At 53.7% G+C, this 21,360-nt stretch overlaps 1 protein-coding gene and 1 long non-coding RNA gene across 4 annotated transcripts; one reads left to right on the top strand and one right to left on the bottom strand.

The window, feature by feature from the left end:
• The first annotated feature begins 1,860 nt into the window (after positions 1 to 1,860).
• On the top strand, positions 1,861 to 4,343 carry LOC131836878 (uncharacterized). Of its 3 annotated transcripts, none has more exons than XR_009355835.1 (3): positions 1,861 to 2,262; positions 3,871 to 3,967; positions 4,209 to 4,343. It is a non-coding gene; the product is annotated as an uncharacterized LOC131836878 (long non-coding RNA). The 3 variants fall into 3 exon arrangements; XR_009355834.1 differs by having other exon boundaries at positions 1,862 to 2,270; XR_009355836.1 differs by lacking the exon at positions 1,861 to 2,262 and adding an exon at positions 3,596 to 3,653.
• Positions 4,248 to 21,079, bottom strand: SYNDIG1L (synapse differentiation inducing 1 like). The gene is made up of 4 exons (XM_059182816.1): positions 20,899 to 21,079; positions 5,423 to 6,111; positions 4,572 to 4,712; positions 4,248 to 4,406 (listed from the first exon to the last, which is right to left on the bottom strand). Exons 2-4 carry the CDS (start codon positions 5,837 to 5,839, stop codon positions 4,248 to 4,250), a joined length of 717 nt encoding a protein of 238 aa, XP_059038799.1. The 5' UTR covers positions 5,840 to 6,111; positions 20,899 to 21,079.
• Positions 21,080 to 21,360: the final 281 nt, after the last annotated feature.

The following is a 21,360-nucleotide window of genomic DNA, read 5'->3' as shown; positions in this document are numbered from 1 at the left end:
GCCACTGCACGAACTTGCCCAGCAGTGGCCCGCAACACAGGCAGGGCAGCCTGGCGCTGGATCTGCTGTGGGCGCCTCCCTCAGCCATCTTCCCTCCCCCTGGGGGCCTGCTTGGCACCCCCCTTCCTCCTGGCCCCCAGGCCGCAGATGAGGACTTCCCCCTATGCTCTTCCTGCTAGCGGAGGAGAAAGCTGGGGTGGAGTTGCAGGGCGGTGGGGAGGGGGTGCGGTGCAGCCAGGAGCAGGGGCAGCTGGCAGGGGCTGGGGGGGAGACCCCGGACTCTTCGTGCCGGGCTCCTTCTCTGCCTGCTGCCCCGACTTCCCTGCGCAGCAATTTCACTTTCTATTTTAAACAGTTTGGGTTGGTTGCTTCCCTGCCTTCCTGCTGGGTGTTTATAGTGAGGAAAATAATTGGTAATATTTGCACAGATGTGCTGGCGCTGCAGCTCGTCACGGGCACCTTTACCCAGGGGACCCTCCCTGCCCCCCCCCCCTGCCAGCCTGAGAAGTCAGTCTTGGTGGGGTGGTGGTGACAGTAAGCTCCCCCTCCTCCCGGGAGCCTCAGGCAGAGCTGGGAAGCAGGAGGCCGACAGTGCCCTAGGCGCGCCCAGAGGCAGGCCTCAGCAGGATGGGGAGGGGGCCCTGCCCCTGCTGCTGGGACTGATCCTGGACCCCAGGCTCCACAGGATGCGCCCTTCCTAGGGGGCTGTGTGGGAGGGAAGCCCCTGGGGGCTGTGTTTCTGATTTCATTTTCTCCTGCGGAGCCTGCCTTTGCTCCTGGGGTAAAGGAGGGGGTACAAAGGCGGGGGAGCAGGATGGAGGTGAACACAGGAAATCATCTGGCTTCTTCTTCGAACCATTCTGGAGGGCAGGGAAGGAGGCAGGTATCACAGGGGCCATGAGGCAGGGCCTGGACCGCTGTGTGTGCCGCACACTGCCCGTTCTGGGGCCCAGCCAGACTGACCATGGGGTGAGACCGCACTGCGGGCAGGGCCAGGGGACACGCCTCAGCCACCGGGTCTCCTTCACCCCTTGCACGCGTGTGTGCTGCGTGTGTGGGTGCTTCTGTGAGTGTGGGTCTGCAGTATTTGTGTGCCTGTGGGCCGTACCGGTGTGTGTGTGCGGGGCTGCCTGCCTGGGTCTGCAGGGGTGTATGTGCATGTGTGTGGGCACATGGGTGGGCACATGTGTGCTACATATATGTGCCCACGTACATGCACGCATGTGCCTGGGTTCGGGTGCCCCCAGAAACCCACGCGGAGACAAGGATTCAATTGCAGGTAGAGAACCCCAGATAGCATGGTAAGGGGAGTGAGGAAGAAGGTCCGGGGAGGAAGGCAGCCAGGGAGGGCCATGGTCTCCAGCAAACCCCTGCCATGGGCATCTGACAGTCAACCTGCGGGGGAGTCACGGGAGCCAGAGGGCTCCCTTCCAGAGGGCAGAAAGCCCACCAACTCCCATCTGTCACCGGTTGACGCCTCTTGACTCGGCTGTTGGCTCTCTGGCACTTTGGCTTGTCCTCGGCCTAGTGTCACAGAGTTCCCCGGGAGCAGCCTCCCGTGTGTGGAGCTAAGTGCTGAGGGGATCTCTGTAACACCACCGGGTCCGCAGCTCTGTGGTGGGTGTGGCAGGTGCTGTGATGGGCCCCCCCTCAGGGCCCCTGCAGGAATGATGGGCTGGGTCCTCCAGCCCCTGCAGGTGTCTGGTAAACAGCCTCAGGGCAAGCCCCCCCAGGGGGCTGCCCCAGCTGAAGAAAGCCTCCTTGCTCAGGCTGTTCTCTTTTTCTGGGTGGCCCATATCCGATGACCATTTGCTGAGGGGGGATAAAGGCCTGGCTCTTTGTCAACCCTGAAGGGTATCCTGGCTCCAGACCCCACTGCATTCAGGACTGCCTTGCAGCCTGACCTCCTCTTGCCCAGATCTGCCTCCTTCTCCCTTCTCTAGGTGATCTCCCAAAGGCAGCCCATCATACGTGACTGGCACCGATCTCTGTCTCACGGGCCTCCAGCCCACACAGCACACGTGTGTGTAAGCAAGCAACGCTGCATCTCGCCAGCAGGCACGTGCAGGTGCGGGGTGAGCCTCTCCTACCTCCCCCAGGACCCTCGTGCACAGTCATTTAGGAACCATCTAGAGCTGGTCCCTCTGCCGGTCCAGGCCGGCTCCTGGGGAAGTGAGACGATGCTGGAGATCGGGTGTGGAGCCTGGGGCCCGAGGTGGAGGTGGCTTCCTCCCCGCACTATCCTGGAGCAGTGCTCAGGAGGTATGCAGGTATGTTGAGAGGGGGTACAGGGGGTACATGATGGGACTTAAGAATGGGCACCAGGGGACTGGGGCTCCTTGGGGCCCCCCTAGGCCCTGCATCCCCTCCTGATAGCTGCAGGCAGCTCAGTGAAGCCTCACTCACCCCTCCCCTGACCTCTCTAGCCTAGAAGGGATTTTTGCTTAGGCATGGATGCTGTCTTGTCTCGAATGGAATCTGGTGCCAACTACTACGCTGCATCCGGACTACTCTGAGCAGAGAGGTCCTGGGATAGGGGACTGCGGGGGGTACCCTGACCACCCATCCTGCTATGGCCTTCTGGAGAAGACTGCCAGGGCCCAGAGCAGCCACGATGGGGTTGGAGGTCAGTCTTGGAGGTCAGTGGGCTGTGGGTAAAGGTGGAGGCAGGCGGGGACACTACGAGGCCCAGAAGGCACCCGGTGTTACAGAAATGTTTATTACAAGGATAAATATATACAACAATGGGATATTAAAACTGCTGATCCTGGGCCTGTGGGACTTCAGGGGATGCAGGGAGTGGGAGGGGGGTAGTGGGTCAGTGGTGGATTCACAGGTCTGGGCTCTGGATGCAACCTGGGAACGACCGGGTCCCCAGATCCTGCACAGTTGGGTCTTTTGCTTGAGCCTACATAGTCCTACCCTCCTGGCTGCCTGGATGCTTCTAAAGTTCTGGATGTTCCCTATTGGCTGGGGACGTTGAGAGTAGCTCTGGGTAGGGATGTCGGTGAAGGAAGCTGGCCAGGGGCCACCACTGACCCCCAGCATCACTGGTCTTTGAGACACATGCTGCCCAACCTCTTTCTCTGAGTGGGTGGAGCCCTCAGAAATGGCTGTAGTTTGGCTCTAGCCCAGATGCTCAAGGCAAAATCGAAACAGCTTGGAAGATTCCTGCCATGTTCCTGTTCATGAATACCAAAGGTTATGGGAAAATGAATTCCCTGCTAACATTTTCCTCATCTCTCTAGACCTTGCTCAAGGGACAGCTCCTCCAGGAAGCCTTCCGAGCACTGCTGGCTGCTCAGCAGCCATGTTCATCCTGTATCCCTCCCCTCATTTATACTATGTCTCTCCTCATTGCTTTCTCTGAGGGCCGGATCCGGGGCCCTCTGCTTCTTGGCTGGTGGGCCGACGACACTCTCTGTCTGGGATGGCATTAGCTCAGGGCCACCCAGGAGGAGCCCAGAAGAGGATGATGGGGGTGGGGACTAGGGTTGGAGTGGAGAGGCCCATGTGGCCTGGCAATGTTTCAGGACTTTGTCATCACTTCTGCCTTTTGTTCCTATGCAAGGAAGTTCAGAGAACCTGCCTTGCTTGCACTTTACATGGCTGGGACGCTTCTTTATCTACAATCTATGATGTCTCATAAACCCGTAAGGGAGAGCCAGAAAGAGCTAGGGGGCCCCTGTGTGTCTGTATATTTCCCTCTTGGTTGGCTGGGGTGTTGGCCTCAGGGGGCCAGAGAGTGGAGTTGGGGAAGCTCAGATTGTCCCCAGAGTGGAGACGCCCATTAGTGGAAAGAACTGAGTCAGATCCCCTGCCCCCAGGTGTCCTTTTCTCTTCAGGTTACCTCCAGTTTTTTCTCTGCAGAGAGGCTGGCCGAGCAGGGGAAGGGGCTGCTGGCAGGACGGGCGACCCTCCCGGGTGGGCAGAAGAGGCTGAGCTCCCGGCTAGCCTCAAGCCAGAGGTAGGTTCTGCCTGGATGGCTTGGTGGGCAGCCCTACCCTCTCCTGCTTCCTGACAGCCTGGGCTAACGGGTGGTGGCCCTGGCTTTGCTCTGGGGCCGGGGGGCCAGGGACGAGAAGGGACAGCGGAGCCCTGCAGCCTGCAGCCTGGGAGGCCTCCCTCACAAGCTGGGGTGGCAGGTGGTCTTGAGGGGCCCGGGTGCTCCTGAAGTTCTGTGACCCCAAGCCCCATTGTCTCTTCAGGCAGAGCCAGGGCGTCAGGATGCCAGGCCCTCCTGGCCACTAGCCATGGCCGTTCTGGGACATGTAAGCCGCCAGCGCCACCACCACGGCCACATAGAGACCAGCGCCCACGGCGATGGAGAGTGTGGCCAGGAAGAGGGCCCTGCGGGAGGTGGTGCTGGCCAGGCGGAAGTCTCCCTTGGAGATGGCCTTGCTGGTCTAGGGAGAGAGAGGTGCTGGTGAAAGGGGGGTCTCCACCTCGGGCAATGTAGGGCTCCAACCCCCTCCTGCACAAAGGCCTCCCCATCCTCCCCCACCTTTGGTCAAGCCCTCCGGTGGAGGGAAGGGGCTGGAGCAGATGCCCTGTGCCCCTCGTGCTCTTACCCCCTGGGAGAAGTAGAAGGCAGCGATGCCCAGGGGCCAGAAGCAGCAGAGCATGGAGAAGATAGTAAGACCCAGGTGGTCCCTGGGGGGCAGCGCCACGAAGTTGTCTTCGCTTTCACTGTCCGTCGAGGTCACATCACTCTGCAAAACACAAGTGGGTTTTTGCGACCATAGCCAGGATCACGGATGACAAGCCTGTGGGGCCATGGGTAGTGTCGTCTGCTGCGGCTGAGGAGTGACCGGGCTCCGTGCTTTCTACCCGAAGCCTTAACTGTGACCCACTGATTCCCTTCTTAGGAATTGGCACAAGCATACAGAGAAAGAGTGCAAGTGTGTACGTATAGGCACGTGCATCATCGGATAGTAATTGTGAAAGAAGGGGAGAGTCTCAGTGCCCAGTGACCAGGAGGTCAAGTTATGAGTGATGGGACACCCTGGAACCCTTAAAGATTGCCTTGTAGACAAATGTTAAATGACACGGAACCACACTGAAATATGTCGTCTAGAGAGAAGAGTCTGGTGATAAAACAGTGTACAGCAAGATCTTTTGGGCAGAGTAGGGTGGGAGAGAGACATTGAATGGAAAATGACGAGAACATCATCTACTCAAATACGAGTATTCTCTTCCAGGGGTTTTCTGTATTTTTAAATTACTTATATAATTAAGCAAACAAGATCAATAAATGCTATTAAAAAAATTCAGTCGCCAACCCAAGTATATGTTTCTCAAACCTGTGCCAAAGTACTTTTTCTTTGGTAACATACAGATTCTTGGGCCCCAAGCCAGGTTCACCGAATCTCAACCCTTAGAGCTTGGCCAGAGGATCTGCATTTTAAACACAGGCACTCACCTCCTCCTCCTCCTGGTCGTTCTCCTGGCCCTGCAGCTCCTCCTGAACCCCGTAGGACACCGTCTGGATGGTGATACCCTCTTCCTCTTGGTCCGCTTCTGCGGACCGCTCTGCAGGCCCAGCCTGGAGCTCCCTGTTCTCTGTGAAGCTGGTCTCACAGCTGCTTGCCCTGGGTTCCTTGACCTTGTCCCTCCCCAGGAGGCAGCTGGGCCTGTACCAGGCCTCCACAGCCAGCTGCAGGGACCCCGGGTCCAGGAGCTGGTGGGGGCGAGTGGAGCCAGCAGCACCCAGGAGGTAGGAGTAAAGCTTCTCTTGGCACGACCAGCTGGGCGAAGCCTCACGGTAGGGGTAGGGGCCATGGAGCGGGGCGGGGCTCTGAGGCAGCAGAGGATTCTGCAGTTCGCTCAGACTCTCCATGGTTCTGGGGCAGCTCCAGGGAAGGGAGCCTGGGCCAGCGGAGCCGTCCTCAGAGAGCCTGCTGGGTGAGCAAGACAGACAGACGCAGAGACCTGGGTGCCCGGTGTGCGGCCGGGAACGTTTAAGAACACAGGCTTCCAGACCCTGCCTGTGGCACCAGCCAGCTGTGCGACCTTGAGCTGGCTCCTTCTCTTCTCAGGTGTCCTTTTCTTTGTCCACACAGTGGGCGCAGCAGCAGGACTTACCCCACAGAGCTGGCTCATTCGTCTAGCCTGCGAACACATAATGGTTGGCATCAGCTCCCTGCCAGGCACTATGCAGGTGTTGGGGACATGGAGGTGAGAAAGCCAGGGAGCAGGGAGAGGCAGGAGGAGGCACACTGTCTCCACAGAGCTCACAGCGCTGAGGAAACCTGCCCTGAAGGACAGCAGGGGTATACGAACGAGCAAGGGACAGATGGATGCAAAGGCACAGGAAAGGGTCTGGCCCCGATGGCCGGAGAAAGAGGCCCAGCCGGCAAGGCAAAGGGAGGGGGAACACGTGTCCTGCAGAGGCCAGAGCAAGGACGGTCGCTCCGAGAGCCTGGGAGAAGGCTGGTGCCTCTCAGGGTGGAGAGGGAGGGGTAAGCTGGGTGTGGGGTCAGAGCACATAGCCCTGTTTAGTCCTAAGGGGGCTTCAGGGGTCTTGGCAGGAGTGACAGGATGCGATTTGAGTCTGGAAGTCTTCCTGTGGCTGTGGGTGGGGAGTGGCTTGGAGAGGCCTGGGCTCACTGTGACATCTGTAGGGGGCTTTGCCACGGCTTCAGGTCAGCTGAGGACAGCAGGAACTCAGTAGTGGGGAGATGTTGACAAACTGCTAGCAGGTGGGAGATTGGGTTGAGGGAAGATTTGTTTGGGGGTTGGACGGGACGGTGCTTAGCTCAGAGTCAGCACAGGGCAAGGGCTCACAGCCTTCCATTCCTCCCAGGGGAGGAGGCTTCTCCCCAGTTATAGTCATAGGGGGGATGAACCTTAGAATTATCTTCCCTCGAAGCAAACTGTGGCTTTGGGAAATCCTGGAGGTCTAAGGCAGGGCTTCCTGGGCCCTGAAGTCTAGGCTTGTACACCCCAGCTGGAAGCACAGATACGGTCATAGACTAGCGTGTGGACGCCCTGTGGGGCTACCTCGTTCTCTTCAGCCAGTCCTGAGGACTTGGGAAGGGCACACAGTAGGTGCTCAGGGCTGGCTAAAGGAGGGAAAGGCAGCCTGTGAGTGTGTGTACCACAGAGCTACACACACTCTGCAGTGTGGCAGGTAGAGAAGGGATGTGGAGAGAGGAAAGGAGCAGGCCAGGTGGTCCCAGGCACCCTGCACTCTCCCTCCCAGGTCCATAGTAGTTGAAGGGTGACAGAGTCATGTCTTGCCCTGGATTGGTAATCTGAAGATCGGAGTCCTGCCTGTGATACTTTGGGAAAATAATCATGGCCAGCTGTGAAATACAGACGATAATCCCAGCCCAACAAGGTTGTTCTGAGGATCAGGAGAGGGCCGAGAGGCCGTTGCAGATTATAAGTGGGGGGGGGGGCAGCTGTGCTTACTTTTGGGCTTCAGTCTCTACTTGTCCAGAGTCATTTCTGGCCCGATGGCGAAGAAAAAGCATGGGGAGGGGTTTCGGCCCCTCGGGAATGGGTTTGTCTCAGCCCTCTCCCCAGCCCCACACCCCATCAAGAATCCACAGCCAGAGGCTGGCCATTTCTCTTTCTGCCCCAAGAGAAGTGGCTGGATTCCAGAAAGCTGGTTTTTGGGAACCTTGCAGACAGAGGAGGGCCCCAGGAATAATGCGGAGGGGGACCGAGGGAAGGGTTGGGAGGACCAGGCAAGACTGGAGAGGCCCATTGAGGGTGAGTCCATGGGGCAGGGTCCCCTGGCTGGCCTGCTAGGAGGGAGGATGGAGCCAAAGGATCAAGAGGAGGCTGCCCAGGCCTCAGAGACTCGGAGCCCTGACAGCAGTGGCCTCCAGGGCTGGGGCTCCAAGAATGTCTAACAGAATCATGGAGGGACCCAAAGAAAGGCGTGAGGCCCAAATGCCTAACTCTTCACCCAGGGGGGCACAGATGGGGCTGGAGACGTTGGGGCTGTGCTGCACCTGGAGGCTCCGCTGCACCTGGGGGCTCCGCGTGTGAAGCAGTGACACCTCCTTCCCAGGCTGTCACCAAGCTGTGGCAGGAGTTTCTCCGCAGGCGCAGACTGGACATCCGTTCTCGGGAGGGGTGGAGCTCACACACGCAATGACTTCACTCCTTCTCCCTCCTGCTTCCTCTTGGCAGGGGGTCAAACATGCAGGGAGCCCCAGGGACCACAGTGATGTGCCTGAGCTCCTCTGGGCAGATTCCCAGGAGGCCTGGTCTCTTCTGACCCCCGAGGGCAGCTTTTGAGTTCCTGTCCCAGCCTCCCCCATCCCTACCAGCGGATGTGACTCAAAGATATGCTGTCGAAGGGCCTGTGACCCTAAGGGTCATGGGTCTGGGAGTCAGGTATATGGGGTTCCATCCCTCACCCATCCCCATGAGCTCTCTGATCTGGCACCTCCATTTCCGTATCAGGAATAAGAGGGGTCAGACGAAATGGTCACCGATGTCGATGGTGGCGCTAGCACTCCGTGATCCCACAGCCGCAAGGAGCCCTGCAGAAGTCAACTCCCCCCCACTGCCTGCTGCCATCCAGACTCAGGGATAGAAGAGCCTGCTCAGAACCCACTGAGGAATGACTTTCCTGTCATGGCACCTCGAGGACCCTGAGCGAGGCAAAGGGAAGGCAAGGCATCTCCTCGTCCGAGGGACCATGGAGCCATGACATCATCCCCTGGCTTCCCAACTCCCCCGTGGCTGCCACAGTCCGGCCCTGCCCTCCACCTCACCCCCGCTACGGGATTCTAGGACAGGGTTCCCAAAGCCTCCCTAGCCGCTCCTCCAATTGGTCTTAATTAATGTCCCCTCTGCTGAGAGACCCAAGGGTCCTTGTCACCATCTCTGTAGCCAGAGGTATGTAGGGGCCTTTCAGCAGGGTGCGGTGGGAAAGATCAGCCATAGGGCCCTCTAAGCAGACTAATGCATCAAAGTCACCCCTGCCCTATGCCTTGAAAAAGGGATAGGAGGCCTTGGCCAGTCTCCTGTCCAATTCTCTAGAAGGAAAAGAGGGGTACTCCTGGCCAGGAAACTGGAAGCTCATTTGCAGGGCAGCTGTCCAGGGCAGGTGGGGGCAGCCGGGTCCCCGCTCGTCCCCCTGCTCTTGCCAGCCATCCTCTCTTGGTCAAAGTGGACTCAGCCGAGCTCCTGAAACCCGGCTTCCCAGCCTTTCCCGGATTACACTCCCCTCCACCGCGCTCCGATTGTGCCTTCGGGCAGGGCTTCCCAGCTTCCCGCACAAAGACATACGATCCCGGGTTTCCACAGTAGGGACAAACTGAAAGCCACCTGAATGCCCAACAATGAGGGGCAAGTAAAATAAATTATGGTACAGCAATCTGGTGGTACAATGCCTTCGAACGAGTTTACAAAGAGGAATGACACGAGAAAAATGCTCATGGCAGCTTGAGTGAGAGGGAAGAAAAGAAAGCGGTTCGCGCACGTAATCTAACTCTGCCAAAACGTCCACAGTGATTATCACCAGTGGTGGCTGCACAGGTGCTTTTCATTTTCCTTTTTATACTGTGTCCCCCTCCCCCCGCCCATTTCCCATATTTATTTTTGCATTGAGCATGTACTTCTTCTAAAGCAGAAAAAAAATTAAGTGCATAGATTTCTTCTGAGCCAAATTATCTAAAATTGGTTTTAAGCCTTTCCAGGCTTGGGGGTTCCTTCTGGGTTTAAAGGCTGAGCATCAAAGCCCACCGTGACACTGACAGACAGGCACACACACACATGCTCACATGTCCCTCCACTTCAATAAATCAACCAAGTTCCGGGATCCAGTCCCTCCCCACAGTCCAGCCAAGGGTCACAGTTCTCGAGCAGGTCACGTTCGAGAGCACACCATGCCCCATAACCGGCTAAAGCTGCATGAGAGTCCACCAGGCTGATCCTGGGGATCCAGCCCTGAGTGCTGGCCAGAAGGAAGGGGTAGCAGGTCCTCCCTGGCCCAGGCTCCTCTGCCCTTAGCCTGGCCTGACATTTTGGCCTGTTGGTTAAGGCTGCCTCTCCCTGTTCCCTGAAGTAAGAGACCAGAGTTCAAAGCAGAGACATTTTCATCTCCACCGCTGCCTGGTCTCACCTGGGCTGTGAGTGTCTGCTGTCTGTGCTGTACTGGGCACCTGCCTCCTTGCTGGTGAGCGTGTGTGTGTGTGTGTGTGTGTGTGTGTGCACCCACACGTGCACATACGTGCACACTGCTCCAGAGGGAAGACAAGAGATGGGATTCTGAAGCCCAGGAGATTGCTCCAGATCGTGCCGCTGGAGAGGGAGGAGAGGAGAGGTAGATCTGGGAGACCACAGCCCCTGCCTGTTTCCTTTTGAGCTGAGAACTGAGCCTGGCCCAGAGGTTTCCTACTTCCTGATTTAGAGATGGAGAGCACACTGCCACCTCCAGAGCCTGGACGGGAAGCCGTCCGGGAATTAGAGCCTCCCACCGGAGTCTGACTCTTCTGGAGTCCAGTCACATAGTATCATATCAGTTTGCTTATCCATAAAGTGTATGAAGGGTAGAAGGGGTTGATTTTTAACAGCTCAGCTCCACATGACCCTGGGATTCTCCTGGGAGAAGAAGAACAATAATTTAACATTTATTGAGCCAGGCGCTGCCCAGCTCTACACGCTCATCTGACCCTGTAGTTTCTTGTGGGGGAGTCACAGGAGAGAGGGGCTTCCTCTTCTAGCCACGGCAGACTAACCCGTGTCGCACTAAACTGCCTAGAACAGTTAGAAAAACTAGGGAACGATAGGAAGGCATTAAAAAAATCACCATGGAAGCAAAATCCCAGAGGAAAGAGAAACCCTCTAAGGTGAGTCTGACCCTTGGCATCACTTTAGCTGTATCAGAGGCTGGGGAGGAAAATGGGAGTTCGGGGCCTATTAAGGAGGGCCCCCAGGAAACACCTCTGGTTTTCAACGGGGACCTCTTCAGGGATATCCCCAAGGAGCAGGAGCCAACCAGCAACAGTCCAGTCCTCGCAGGCACAGAAACCAGGCTTCGAATCAGCTCCATCTTAATGGGATTAAGGTGATCTGCCCGAAGCCTCACTGCCGGCCAGAAGCACAACTTGTCCGGGGCCTCGGGGCTCCGTCATTAGCCTGTGCTGACAGCACCTGCATTGTTAGCCCAGACTGCTGGGTTCCATCCTCACAGCAGATGGCTCTGAGATGACCCTGAGAATTTACATCTCCAACAAGTTCCTGGGTGGTGGTGATGCCGCTGGTCCAGGGACCACACTTTAAGAACTAATCATCACTGAAATGCTCTAATCATCACTAAAAGAAGAGTTAAAAAAAAAAAAAAAAAGTAACCAGTAAGCTAAAAGATGCAGAATATGAAATAATAAGAATACCTGTTTTATCCAAAATGGGGCAAGATTTTAAAAGGAATATAGAACCGGAGAGACAAATAAAAAACAAATAGTAGGATCTAAGACTTACATGCAACTATATCAGTAATCATATTGAATGTAAATGGAATAAAATTGCCATAAAGAACAGAGATAGTCCACTGTGTATTACTCTATTTAGATGAAATTCTAGAAGACACAGTGGCTGCTAAGGGCTGGGAATAGGGGAAGGGATTGGCTGCTAAGGGCCCCGAGGAGTTTTTTCGGAGAGACAGAGCGGTTCTCTATCTTGATTGTGGTAGTGGTTACGTGACTGCGAGCGTTTCACAGAACGCACTAAATTGTGTACTTAAAATTAATGCCTTTCGTTATGTGCCAAAGTGGATATTTTGAAAAACAAAGCTTGGATCTTTAAAACAACAGAAGCCAATTACATGCTGCTTATAAGCAATTCACCTTCGTTATAAAAATACACAAAAGCTCAAAGTGAATGAATGAGGGGCACATGGCTGGCTCAGCTGGTACAGCCTGAGACTCTTGATCTCAGGGTTGTGAGTTTAAGCCCCACTTATAGAGATTGCTTAAAAATAAAATCTTAAAAAAAAAAATTCTTATCACTTAAAAAAAAATACCCAAAGTAAAATAATGAAATAATAAGAGCTCCTCACATGAATTAAGTTCTTACTATGCTCCAGGCATGATTCTCCTTGTGAAAAGTTCTCTCATTTGATTCTTACAGTAGCCTACAGTATCCCTATGAAGTCTATGTCCCCATTTTACAGATAATGACACTGTGGCATGAGAAAGTTACAAGCGCCCAAAGGCACCCAGCTGGTGAATGGTGAGCTGGACACATACTCTAGAAGCAAGACTCCAGAGTCACTGGGAGCTAGGGTCCCTATGTGTCCACTCCCATTTATTGAGTGCTTACTTTGTCCTGACCATCGTGTCAACTGCTCTAAATGCAGTATCTCACTCAAGCCAACCTCTTTCACATGGCAGTGGGCACGGGAGGGGTCTACAGCTTAGAGAGGTTGAATAGGTTTCCTGAGGTCACACAGCTGGAGAGTGGCAGAGCCCCATTGGACCCAGGTCTGTCTGACCACAGCTCCTCCTGGCTGGAACGGCATGGCACTAGGTTCTTAGGCTGGCTGCAGGGGTGGCGGCCTGGAGTTGGTTTGTTGCATGTGCTACCAGTGTGCTCTGAAGTGCTAGGGAAGATGCCTTGTAAACCCTTAAAAAGAGGTCAAAGGGACAATGCGGTGTGTGGCCCGGAGTTTGAGCACATCCTTGGGATGGGACCCCATGGACTAATAAAAGCGCCGATTTACTGCGGCCCCATGTGAACAAACCAGGTGCTTCATCGGCTTCATCTCAAAACTCTACGATGACCGGTGGAGCTGGCTGGTGATGATTATTTCCCATTTTTTAGATGAAGAAACTGAGGCTCAGAAAGGTCAAGTAACTTGTTCAAGATTCAACCGTGATGGGGACTGAAATTGAACCCAAGTTTAATTGAATCCATAGCTGGGGCTCACACTACACATTTCAGAGCCTACCTGCGTGCGGAGAGGGGAGTGATGAGCGGCGTGGGAGTGACAATCCAAGGATCGGGTCTTGAGTAGGTTGAGATCGAGGCCTCAGTGAAGCGAACAAGAAATGGAAGCTTTACGAAAAGATAAGGAGATTTGGGGTGGTTTAGCAACCCAGGGGGGGCTGCCCAGAAAACCTCCGGGTCTGGATTCATAGAAATGCAGAGCCATGGCAAGGACGCTCAGCTCCTGACCACTATCTCTCAGTGAGCAAGAATGATGGCTTCTAAACCGGAAAGATGAAAGCAAGATCTTCTCGGTAAGGCAGAGGATTAAATATAAATGATTAAAAGCCAGGGAAAAGGTGAAATCTTTAAAACTAGGCACCAGGTCATCCCCTCGTCAGATACTAAGTAAACCATTCTGCAAACAGGGGAGCGCTGTGACTATGGTGGCTGTTTGTAGACGGCTTGAGGCTGGATTTGATGATCTCTGGTCCAGCGTCATGGCCGCGGCTTATGGCACATCTGACAGTGAAGAGAGGAAGCCAGGGGTCAGGGGCAGGGAGCTGGGAGAGCCTGGCAGAGTCAGAGTCGAGGGAAAAATGAGAACTTGGCCTTAGTTTCAGTTTGCCTCTTCAGGAAGCTAACACAATTGATTCTCTTTTCTCCTCTGCCTTCCACTGCTCCTAACCCCCGATCTTTCCTAATGGCACTTAAATGTATCATAGTCTTTCTCGGTTAAAAAAAGAAATCAGTTGTGATGATTCTGAAACCCAGTTATAAGTACTTTGATGCTTCTCCCTTCGAGAGGTGGTGGTGGGGGGCGTCTATGTGCCTCCTCTCTAATCTGAGTGGGCTGGGCTTGTGACAGTTGCTTCAACCACAGAGCGTAGCAGAAGAGATGCTGGGTGACTTCAGAGGCCAGTTTATAAAAGGCCACGCAGCTTTCCCCTTGCTCGCTGACACACTCACTCTCCGAACCCCAAGCCACCCTGAATGTAGCTGGACTTTTCTGAAGTTGTCACACTGGAGAGGCCATGTGCGTAGAAGCTCTGGGTGATGAAACCTACGATCCTAGCCTTCCAGTCATGCCAAGATGTCAGAGATGAGAGTGAAGCCGTCTTGGACTCTTGAAACCAGCCCATCTGTCAGCTGGATACCACCAGGGGACCTCTGTCCGTGCCGCACAGAGTGCAGTAATCACACTGCTCAACCCTGCATGAATTGCTGACCCTCAAGGTCATGAAGTATAATAAAATGTCTTTAGTTAAAAAAAAAAAATTGTCCTGGGGTGCCTGGGTGGCTCAGTGGGTTAAAGCCTCTGCCTTCGGCTCAGGTCATGATCCCAGGGTCCTGGGATTGAGTCCCATATCGGGCTCTCTGCTCAGCAGGGAGCCTGCTTCTCCATCTCTCTCTGCCTGCTGCTCTGCCTGCTTGTGATCTCTGTCAAATAAATAAATAAAATCTTAAAAAAAAATTGTCTTTAGTTTCAGCCACTAACTGTGGGAGGCAGTTAGGCAGCAACAGATACCTGGAACATCTTTCCTTAGCGCCATTTCCCTCCTACGGCTCCTGCCCTCTCTCTCCTTCACCTCACAGCGGCGTTTCTCAGAAGCATCGTCTCCACTCACATCGGAAACCTTTGGCTCTCAGCTCAGAAGTCAGTTCCCCAGGATTTCGGCTCCTTGGTTATCTGCTCTCCAGGCTCCAGCTCCTCCTCTCGGCGAGTTTATCACAGTCACTATTTCTGTTTGTGAGATTTGTTGATAAGAGCCTATCTCCCTCTCCAGACTGGGAGCTTCCAGAGGGTGGGGACTGTTGTCTTCCTCATCCCTGCCGCCCCTGACGTGGCATATAGTAGGCACTCAGGAAACTGTGGATCTCATGAATAAATGAGTGAGTTAGTGCATGAGGGGGGCTAGGTGTGCTAAGGTTCCCCCATGAGGAAGTACTTTCTAGGATCTGCGATGGATGGAGCGTTTCTGCACAATTTCTGGAGCAGTTACCTCAGACCAATTCTTGGGATGCAAGAATAAATAAGAAATGGTACCTGCTTTGAGGAGGAATATAGAGTAGGAAAAATGAAATTTCAGTACAATGGGGTAAGGTGTGCTACAAGCGCAACGGGGAGCTGGGGGTGCCCCAGTAAAGGGCTCCTATCCTGGGACTGGAGTGCAGGCGATGTCAGGAACTAAGAAGAGGCTCGCAGAGCAGGTGACATCTGAATTGAATCTTGAAGGACGGATCTGAGCTATCCAGGTAAGACAGCGCAGGGAGGACATTTCCAGGTGAGGAAGCATCGTGGAAACAATGAATGAGGTGGCGGAATGGAGGGGAAACCAGGATGGTCTGGTATTGATGGAAGGAGGCAGGTGAGGTGGGAAGGCCTTCTATTTCATGCAAAGAAGCTTTCTTCTGCGGGAAGTGAGGGAAATGAGAGCTGTAGCCAGGCATTGATATGGCCACACCTGGGTTTTAGAGCGCTCTGGCTGGCCGCGATGAAGAGGAAGGATTTGAGGTGAGTGAGAATGGAGGCTAGGAGTCCTGTGAAGAGACCACTATAAAAGTTCAGGCAGGAGGGGCACCTGGGTGGCTCAGTGGGTTAGGCCTCTGCCTTCGGCTCAGGTCATGATCTCAGAGACCTGGGATCGAGCCCCGCGTCGGGCTCTCTGCTCAGCGGGGAGCCTGCTTTGCCCCCTCTCTCTCTGCCTGCCTCTCTGTCTACTTGTGATCTCTGTTTGTCAAATAAATAAATAAAATCTTAAAAAAAAAAAAATTTCAGGCAGGAGAACATGAGGACCTGACCTGATCTGGGGCAAAATGGATGGAGAGGAAGAGTCATATCTGAGGAGGAGTCAGGAAGCTGAACGAACAGGACTTTGTGGCTAACCGGAAGTGAGGGAGAGAGAGGAGCCGGAAGTGAAGGAGAGAGAGGAGCCGAGATTGACTCCCAGGCTTCTGGCTTTGTCAGCTAAATAGAAGGTGATGCCGCCAGTTGAGACAGAAAATTCAGGGGGAAGGCTGCTGGTTCAGGAACACAACCTGAGCACAGATGACCTAACCACTTCTTTTCCATTTTAAGGGTTTAATAAAATGGTGGGCATATATTTTTTTAAAGAATGAAATCATAACAGAATTGGAAAACAACTAAGAATGTTATCAGTGGACGAGAAGCACAAGGAATTTCTGGGAGATAAAGAGCAAATGAAATTCCTTGGCGAAGAAATCAACACAGAGGCACCTGCGGCTCCGAACAGAATAAGAAGTAAGAATGAGTCTCATTCAAGGAGGAGGTCTGTTAGGGAAACAAACCCCCCCAACTTCAGAAGAAGGCCACACCAGCTGCCTGTGCTAGTCGATACCTTCCGTTATTTGTAAGTCTGATGGGACATTACAGGACAGGGAAGAACAAGTGTATGAAAACAGAAGAGAAGGATTAAATATACAAATAGAGCAAGCGACTCAGTAAGATCTAAATCATTCAAGGTATAGAAAAGATCTTTAAAATTTTTTCAACTTATGTCTCTGAGAGGGAAAAAAGAGGACCTCACATCCATAAAATGAGAACAGGCTTCTGTGAAAAAGGAACAAAGAACATGACAGTATTTTGGAAAATGGAAACAACTGCCTAAATTTTAGAAAATTTAACTGAGTGGGACGCCTCTTTGCTCAGTCGGAAAAGCATGTGACTCTTGATCGTGGGGCTGTGAGTTCGAGCTCCATGTTGAGTGTAGAGATTACTTAAGTAAATGTAACTTAAAAAAATTTAATGGAGAGACTGGATAACAGAACGGACAGACTTAAAGACTAACTTTTTCATGTGAAAGAAAAAGTTAATGAAATTCCCCAAGAAACAAAGCAGAAAGACACAAAGATGGAGCATAGGCCAGAAAGGTGAGAGGGAGGGGGGCCCTATAAGTCCAACAATCACCTAAGAGGAATTTCAGAAAGACACAACAGAGAGACTGGATAAGAATAACAATGAAAGGAATAGAAAGAGGAAGTGTTTCCTGAGCTGGGGAAAAAAAAAAAAAAAGAATATTTAGATTGAAAAGGCCCACCAAGCACCAACCTAGTAAAATGAAACACACACCCTCCAGAAGGAAGAGCAGGATGGGAAGGCAAAGTGGAAGGGGGTCTTAGAGTGCCCTTGGGATGTTGGAGCGGAAACTCTACCTGGCAATTCGATGTATGCAGTTGAAACCCTGGGTCATGGTCAGGGCTGGAAGGAGACTTGAGAATTGTCAAAGGACCTACGAAGAAGAACAGAGGAGAGAAGAGGGTGAAGGAGAGATAAAAGAGCCAGGACACTTCTCAGCTCCTAGGGGAGGCTTCCCAAGGCACTTCCAGGGAACATCAGTCTGCCTTTTTTAGTATCTGCTGCCACCCTGGGCTCCCATGGGCTGAACCAGCCTCTCCCTTAGTGTAATCCATTGGGCTGGGGATGGGTTTGTAGCTGACAAAGGTGAAAATTGCTGGGAGGATTGGGAGAGTGGCACCACTCCTCAAATTAGTCCATTTTCAGACAGAAATTGAATCTTTATTCTTGCTGAAACAACCTGTCTCTTCACCGAAGCAGCTCGTTCCCAACCACTTAGAAGCAAACAGTGTATCTAATGGCAGAAGATAACACACCTAATGGAGAGGTAGAGCCTCAGATCCATGCTCCCTGCTCCGTTTGCTTGGGGGAGGGGGTGGTGGGTGCTGGTGGCAGCGGCAGGCAGGAGGGAGAGGAGAGAATAAGGGAGGAGTAAAGAGAAGAGAGAACCCGAGTACAAAGAATGGGGATGAGATCAGTCCCCACCTTGTAGCAGAGGGGACCCTGCTGCAGGCAAGATGCCCTCCAAGCCCCTGAGAAGAAAAGGGGGTTAGAAAATGCCACCGGTTTAGGGAACTGGGATGTTTCTTCTACTTGCTCCCGGGAATGGTGTTACTTCGGGACTGCATGTCCCTCTAGGACACAAAGATGAATTGGCCTTTGAACTTGAAGGTAATTAATACTGTGCAGATGTCTCTAGATATTATCTTATTCTCTGCCTCTGTCATTTTCTGTGTGAAGGGGAAGGGACTTTCACGTGTGTTTTTCAGTGTTTCAGGCTCACGCGCGTGCGCACACACACGCACACAGAGATGTCATTTCTTAATGACCATGTGACAGGTATCTCTTCCTCTTCCTTAGATTCCCCCTTACCCCTAGCCCCAGATGACCAAGATCACCTAATCACATGCCAGGGTTGAATCTCTTCTTCCCTTCAAGGCATTGCAGAGGGGGTCAGAGTAGGAGACTCAGCAGGGAGTCAACAGTAGGGGAACACAAGGAGTCAGTGGGTAGTTCTCCCTGGTTGAGAGAGGAGCCAGATGTGTGTGCCTGGCTTACCAGAGACCTTCTGTATTCTGACAGCTCAGGGGGTGGGGTATCTACCCAAATAGCTTCGGAAGGTGGGGTGGTGCTTTGTTCTAGCCCCAGCAGGAGGCCAGCACCCCCACAGACCAATCTTGCAGAAAATAAAGCCCCTTTCTATGCTTGCTGCGATGTGGCTGCTCTCACTTTGTTATAAGGGTTAGTGATTGTCCATTAACTCTGGAGGGCTGATTTTTGCCAGTGCTGCACCAACAGCTGGGAGCCGGAAAGTGCTGACATGGGGAAGGGGGGACGTGGCAGTCGATCCCCCCACCCTGGTTGGGCGCTTGCAGGGTAAGTCAGGGAGGTCAGCAGCATGGCTTACTCAGCTCTAACCAAGTGCCAATTAGCTAAGGTTTTCCTGAATATTGGCTGGGCCTGCCACAGTTGAGGAAAATTATTGTCAGGGAAGCTCATTTTGTTTTTCTATAAAAAAAGCTCTCCCCAGAGATGGATCTTTCCTGACTGTCCCCTCCTCCAGTCTTCTTAGGAGAGGGGATCTAGCCAGGCAGGGTCCCTGGGAGGAGATGGCCACGATTTGGGTGTCTGGTCTTTGGCTACTCATAAGGGATGTTGGGAGGGGGGTGTGCTTTCCTGGCCTCTTGGCCTGGACGTATCGGCCCTCTGGCCCAGCAACTCTATACACATTCATAGCTTTCCCAGGGAAATAAGAGGGGGAGGATCTTAAGGAAACATCAGAAATAGAGAAGGCTTTTTCAGATTCCTATCGCACCCTTCCACTCCATTCATAAAATCCAGTTCTTTGCTGAAAGGACATTAACTTACTCTGAAAACAGGTTAATGAAGCTGGTATGCTGTGTTCAAGAACCGAGGGATCTGTGGTCTCAGAATGGCCCTCAGAGAGCCTCATGGAACATCAGGAATATTAGAACTTGTCTAGTCCAACCCTCTTTTACAGATGAGAAAACGGAAGCCTATAGAGGGGAAGGGGTCTGTCTGAGTCAGTAGCGGATCTGGGGTTGGAATATGGGGCTCCCGACTTCCAGTCAAATGCTTTTATTTGGAGATATTTTAACACTCTATTCTCTTATTTTACACCCAATAGCTGGGTTCTTACTATCTTCCAGGTGCTATGGGGGAGGGGAGGTGTGCAAGGAGGCAAAGAGATGAAAACAACACAATCCTTGCCTTCAAGGATCTGTTCCCCTAGATCTGTGATTCTTGGAGAAAAAAAAAAAATAAAACCAAACCAACAACAAAACACCAGAATTGTGAGTCAGACTCTCACCCTATATTATCTTCTATAGGTGATGATGAAAGAGAAGCGGGGAGGGAAACCTTTTGGCTCCAAGATTTATAAGTTGGGTTTAACTGGCTGTGACCCTAGGGAGGCCAAAGACAAAGGAAGACACTGCTTGCCTGGGAGAAAAGGGGGTAGGGGTTACAATGATCAGGTCACTGCCAGCAGGTCTGGCTGGTGATGGGAACAGTGACAACAGCTCACACTGGCATGGCGACGTACAGATGACAAGTCTTCGATAGGTACATTCTTTCATTGAGTGCCGAGATAGTACCCGGAGAGGAGCACAGCAGCTACATTAACCCCATTTTACGGATGAGGAAACTAAGACTCAGAGGCTCAGAGAGTTCATTCAGGTAACAGGCCTCAAGCTGATACATGACAGCGCCCAGCCAAGGACTCCTAGTCTAATGCTCTTTCTATCACCAGGGGTGGTGGGGTGGTGGGGAAGTTGTGCTGGGTTGAAAAGATGGGGAGAAAGCAGTGGTCAGCACACTGATAGGCCAATCTTCCTCTACGCAGTTTTATTTTGATCACTACGTTCTGCCACTCAGAGAACTCTGCTCTGAAGAATTGGAAGCACTTTGCAGGCCTGAATGAGCTCATTCAGCACACTCTTGCCAGAAAGAGGGAGGACTTCAAATGGAGGCTCTGTCTAGGGTGACCAGCATTTAGGCACAGAATAGAAAACAAAGCTCAGATTCCCCCACTCTTTGCCCTCATGCACCAAGCAGTATAATGCAAAACCAGCCTCCTTCCATTAGAGTCAAGAGGGCCACGGAAAAAAATGAAGGTATTTTCTGGTATCTCCTTCCTTCCCTGGAGAAATGGGTTCATCGGTCCTAGGGGCCTGGATCATCCTTGGCCCAAGGGCCATTTCCAGGGTGAAGAAATCTTGAGGGTGGATCAGGGGTAGGAGGAGGACCACAGCCACTCCAGTCACCCTAAATGAGCAGGTTGGGGAAGAGAGGGATGCTTAGCGCAGCTGGCTCAGATTTCCCTAGTGAGCAAAACCATGGTAGGGACAGGGGCACGGGAGTCCCGGATACTCTTCTTTGTGGGCAGAGTGTCTAAGAGCTCCCTCAGGTTGGGGTCAAGGCCTGGTGGTGTGGGGTCAGGGTGCCCAGGTGCCTACCTGGGCCCCAGTCCCTCAGGTCACTCCCAGCATCCCCAGCGTGTAGGGTGAGGGGTAGGGACAGACTTGGCGCGATCTCTGCGGGAGCGCAAGGTGCAGTCAGCAGCGAGGCTGAACCCCCTTCCCTGGGAGAGGTCCCACTACCATCCCCAGCTCTATCCAGCCTCAGCGCCTAGCTCTGGGTTCCCGCTGCGCCCCCAGACGGCCCCTTACCTGTCCCGCCGAGGACGGTCCCGCCTCCTCCGCGGGGCTCGGGGGGCCCAGCATGGGCCGGTGAACGACGGCGCCCCCGCCTTGCGGCCGCGATGGAAATCCCAGGAGGGTGCCTCTGCTCCCGGCCCCGGGTCCCTGCCGCCGCCGCAGCCGCCGCCGCTTCAGCACCGCGGACAGCTCCCGCCCGCCGCCCGCCGCCGCCTGCCCCGCCCGGCGCGGTCCCGGGAGCCCCGCATCCTGGCCCGGCCCCGCAGCCGCCACGCAACCCTCAGCCCGGCCCGAGGCGGCTCCGCTCCGACTTGGGAGAGCAGCGAGGAGGATCCCCCTCCTCCCTGCCTCCCGCCGCCGCCGCCTCTTTCTCCCCTCCGTGCTCCCTTCCACGCTCCGGAATCAGCCCACCAGGCACTCCGGACCCAGCTCCGGGGCGGGGCGGGGCGGGGCTGGAAGTCAGGGGAGCCCAGA

The sequence above is a fragment of the Mustela lutreola genome, chromosome 7 (genome assembly GCF_030435805.1).
Source record: "Mustela lutreola isolate mMusLut2 chromosome 7, mMusLut2.pri, whole genome shotgun sequence".
NCBI lineage: Eukaryota > Metazoa > Chordata > Mammalia > Carnivora > Mustelidae > Mustela > Mustela lutreola.
This window is presented reverse-complemented; position numbering and strand designations above follow the sequence as displayed.

Coding starts and splice junctions, on each gene's coding strand:
- SYNDIG1L (XM_059182816.1), bottom strand. CDS start 5,839: ATGGAGAGTCTGAGCGAACTGCAGAATCCTCTGCTGCCTCAGAGCCCC. Junction 4,713..5,422: donor ACGACCAGGAGGAGGAGGAG/GTGAGTGCCTGT, acceptor TGTGTTTTGCAG/AGTGATGTGACCTCGACGGA. Junction 4,407..4,571: donor CCTTCTACTTCTCCCAGGGG/GTAAGAGCACGA, acceptor CTCTCTCCCTAG/ACCAGCAAGGCCATCTCCAA.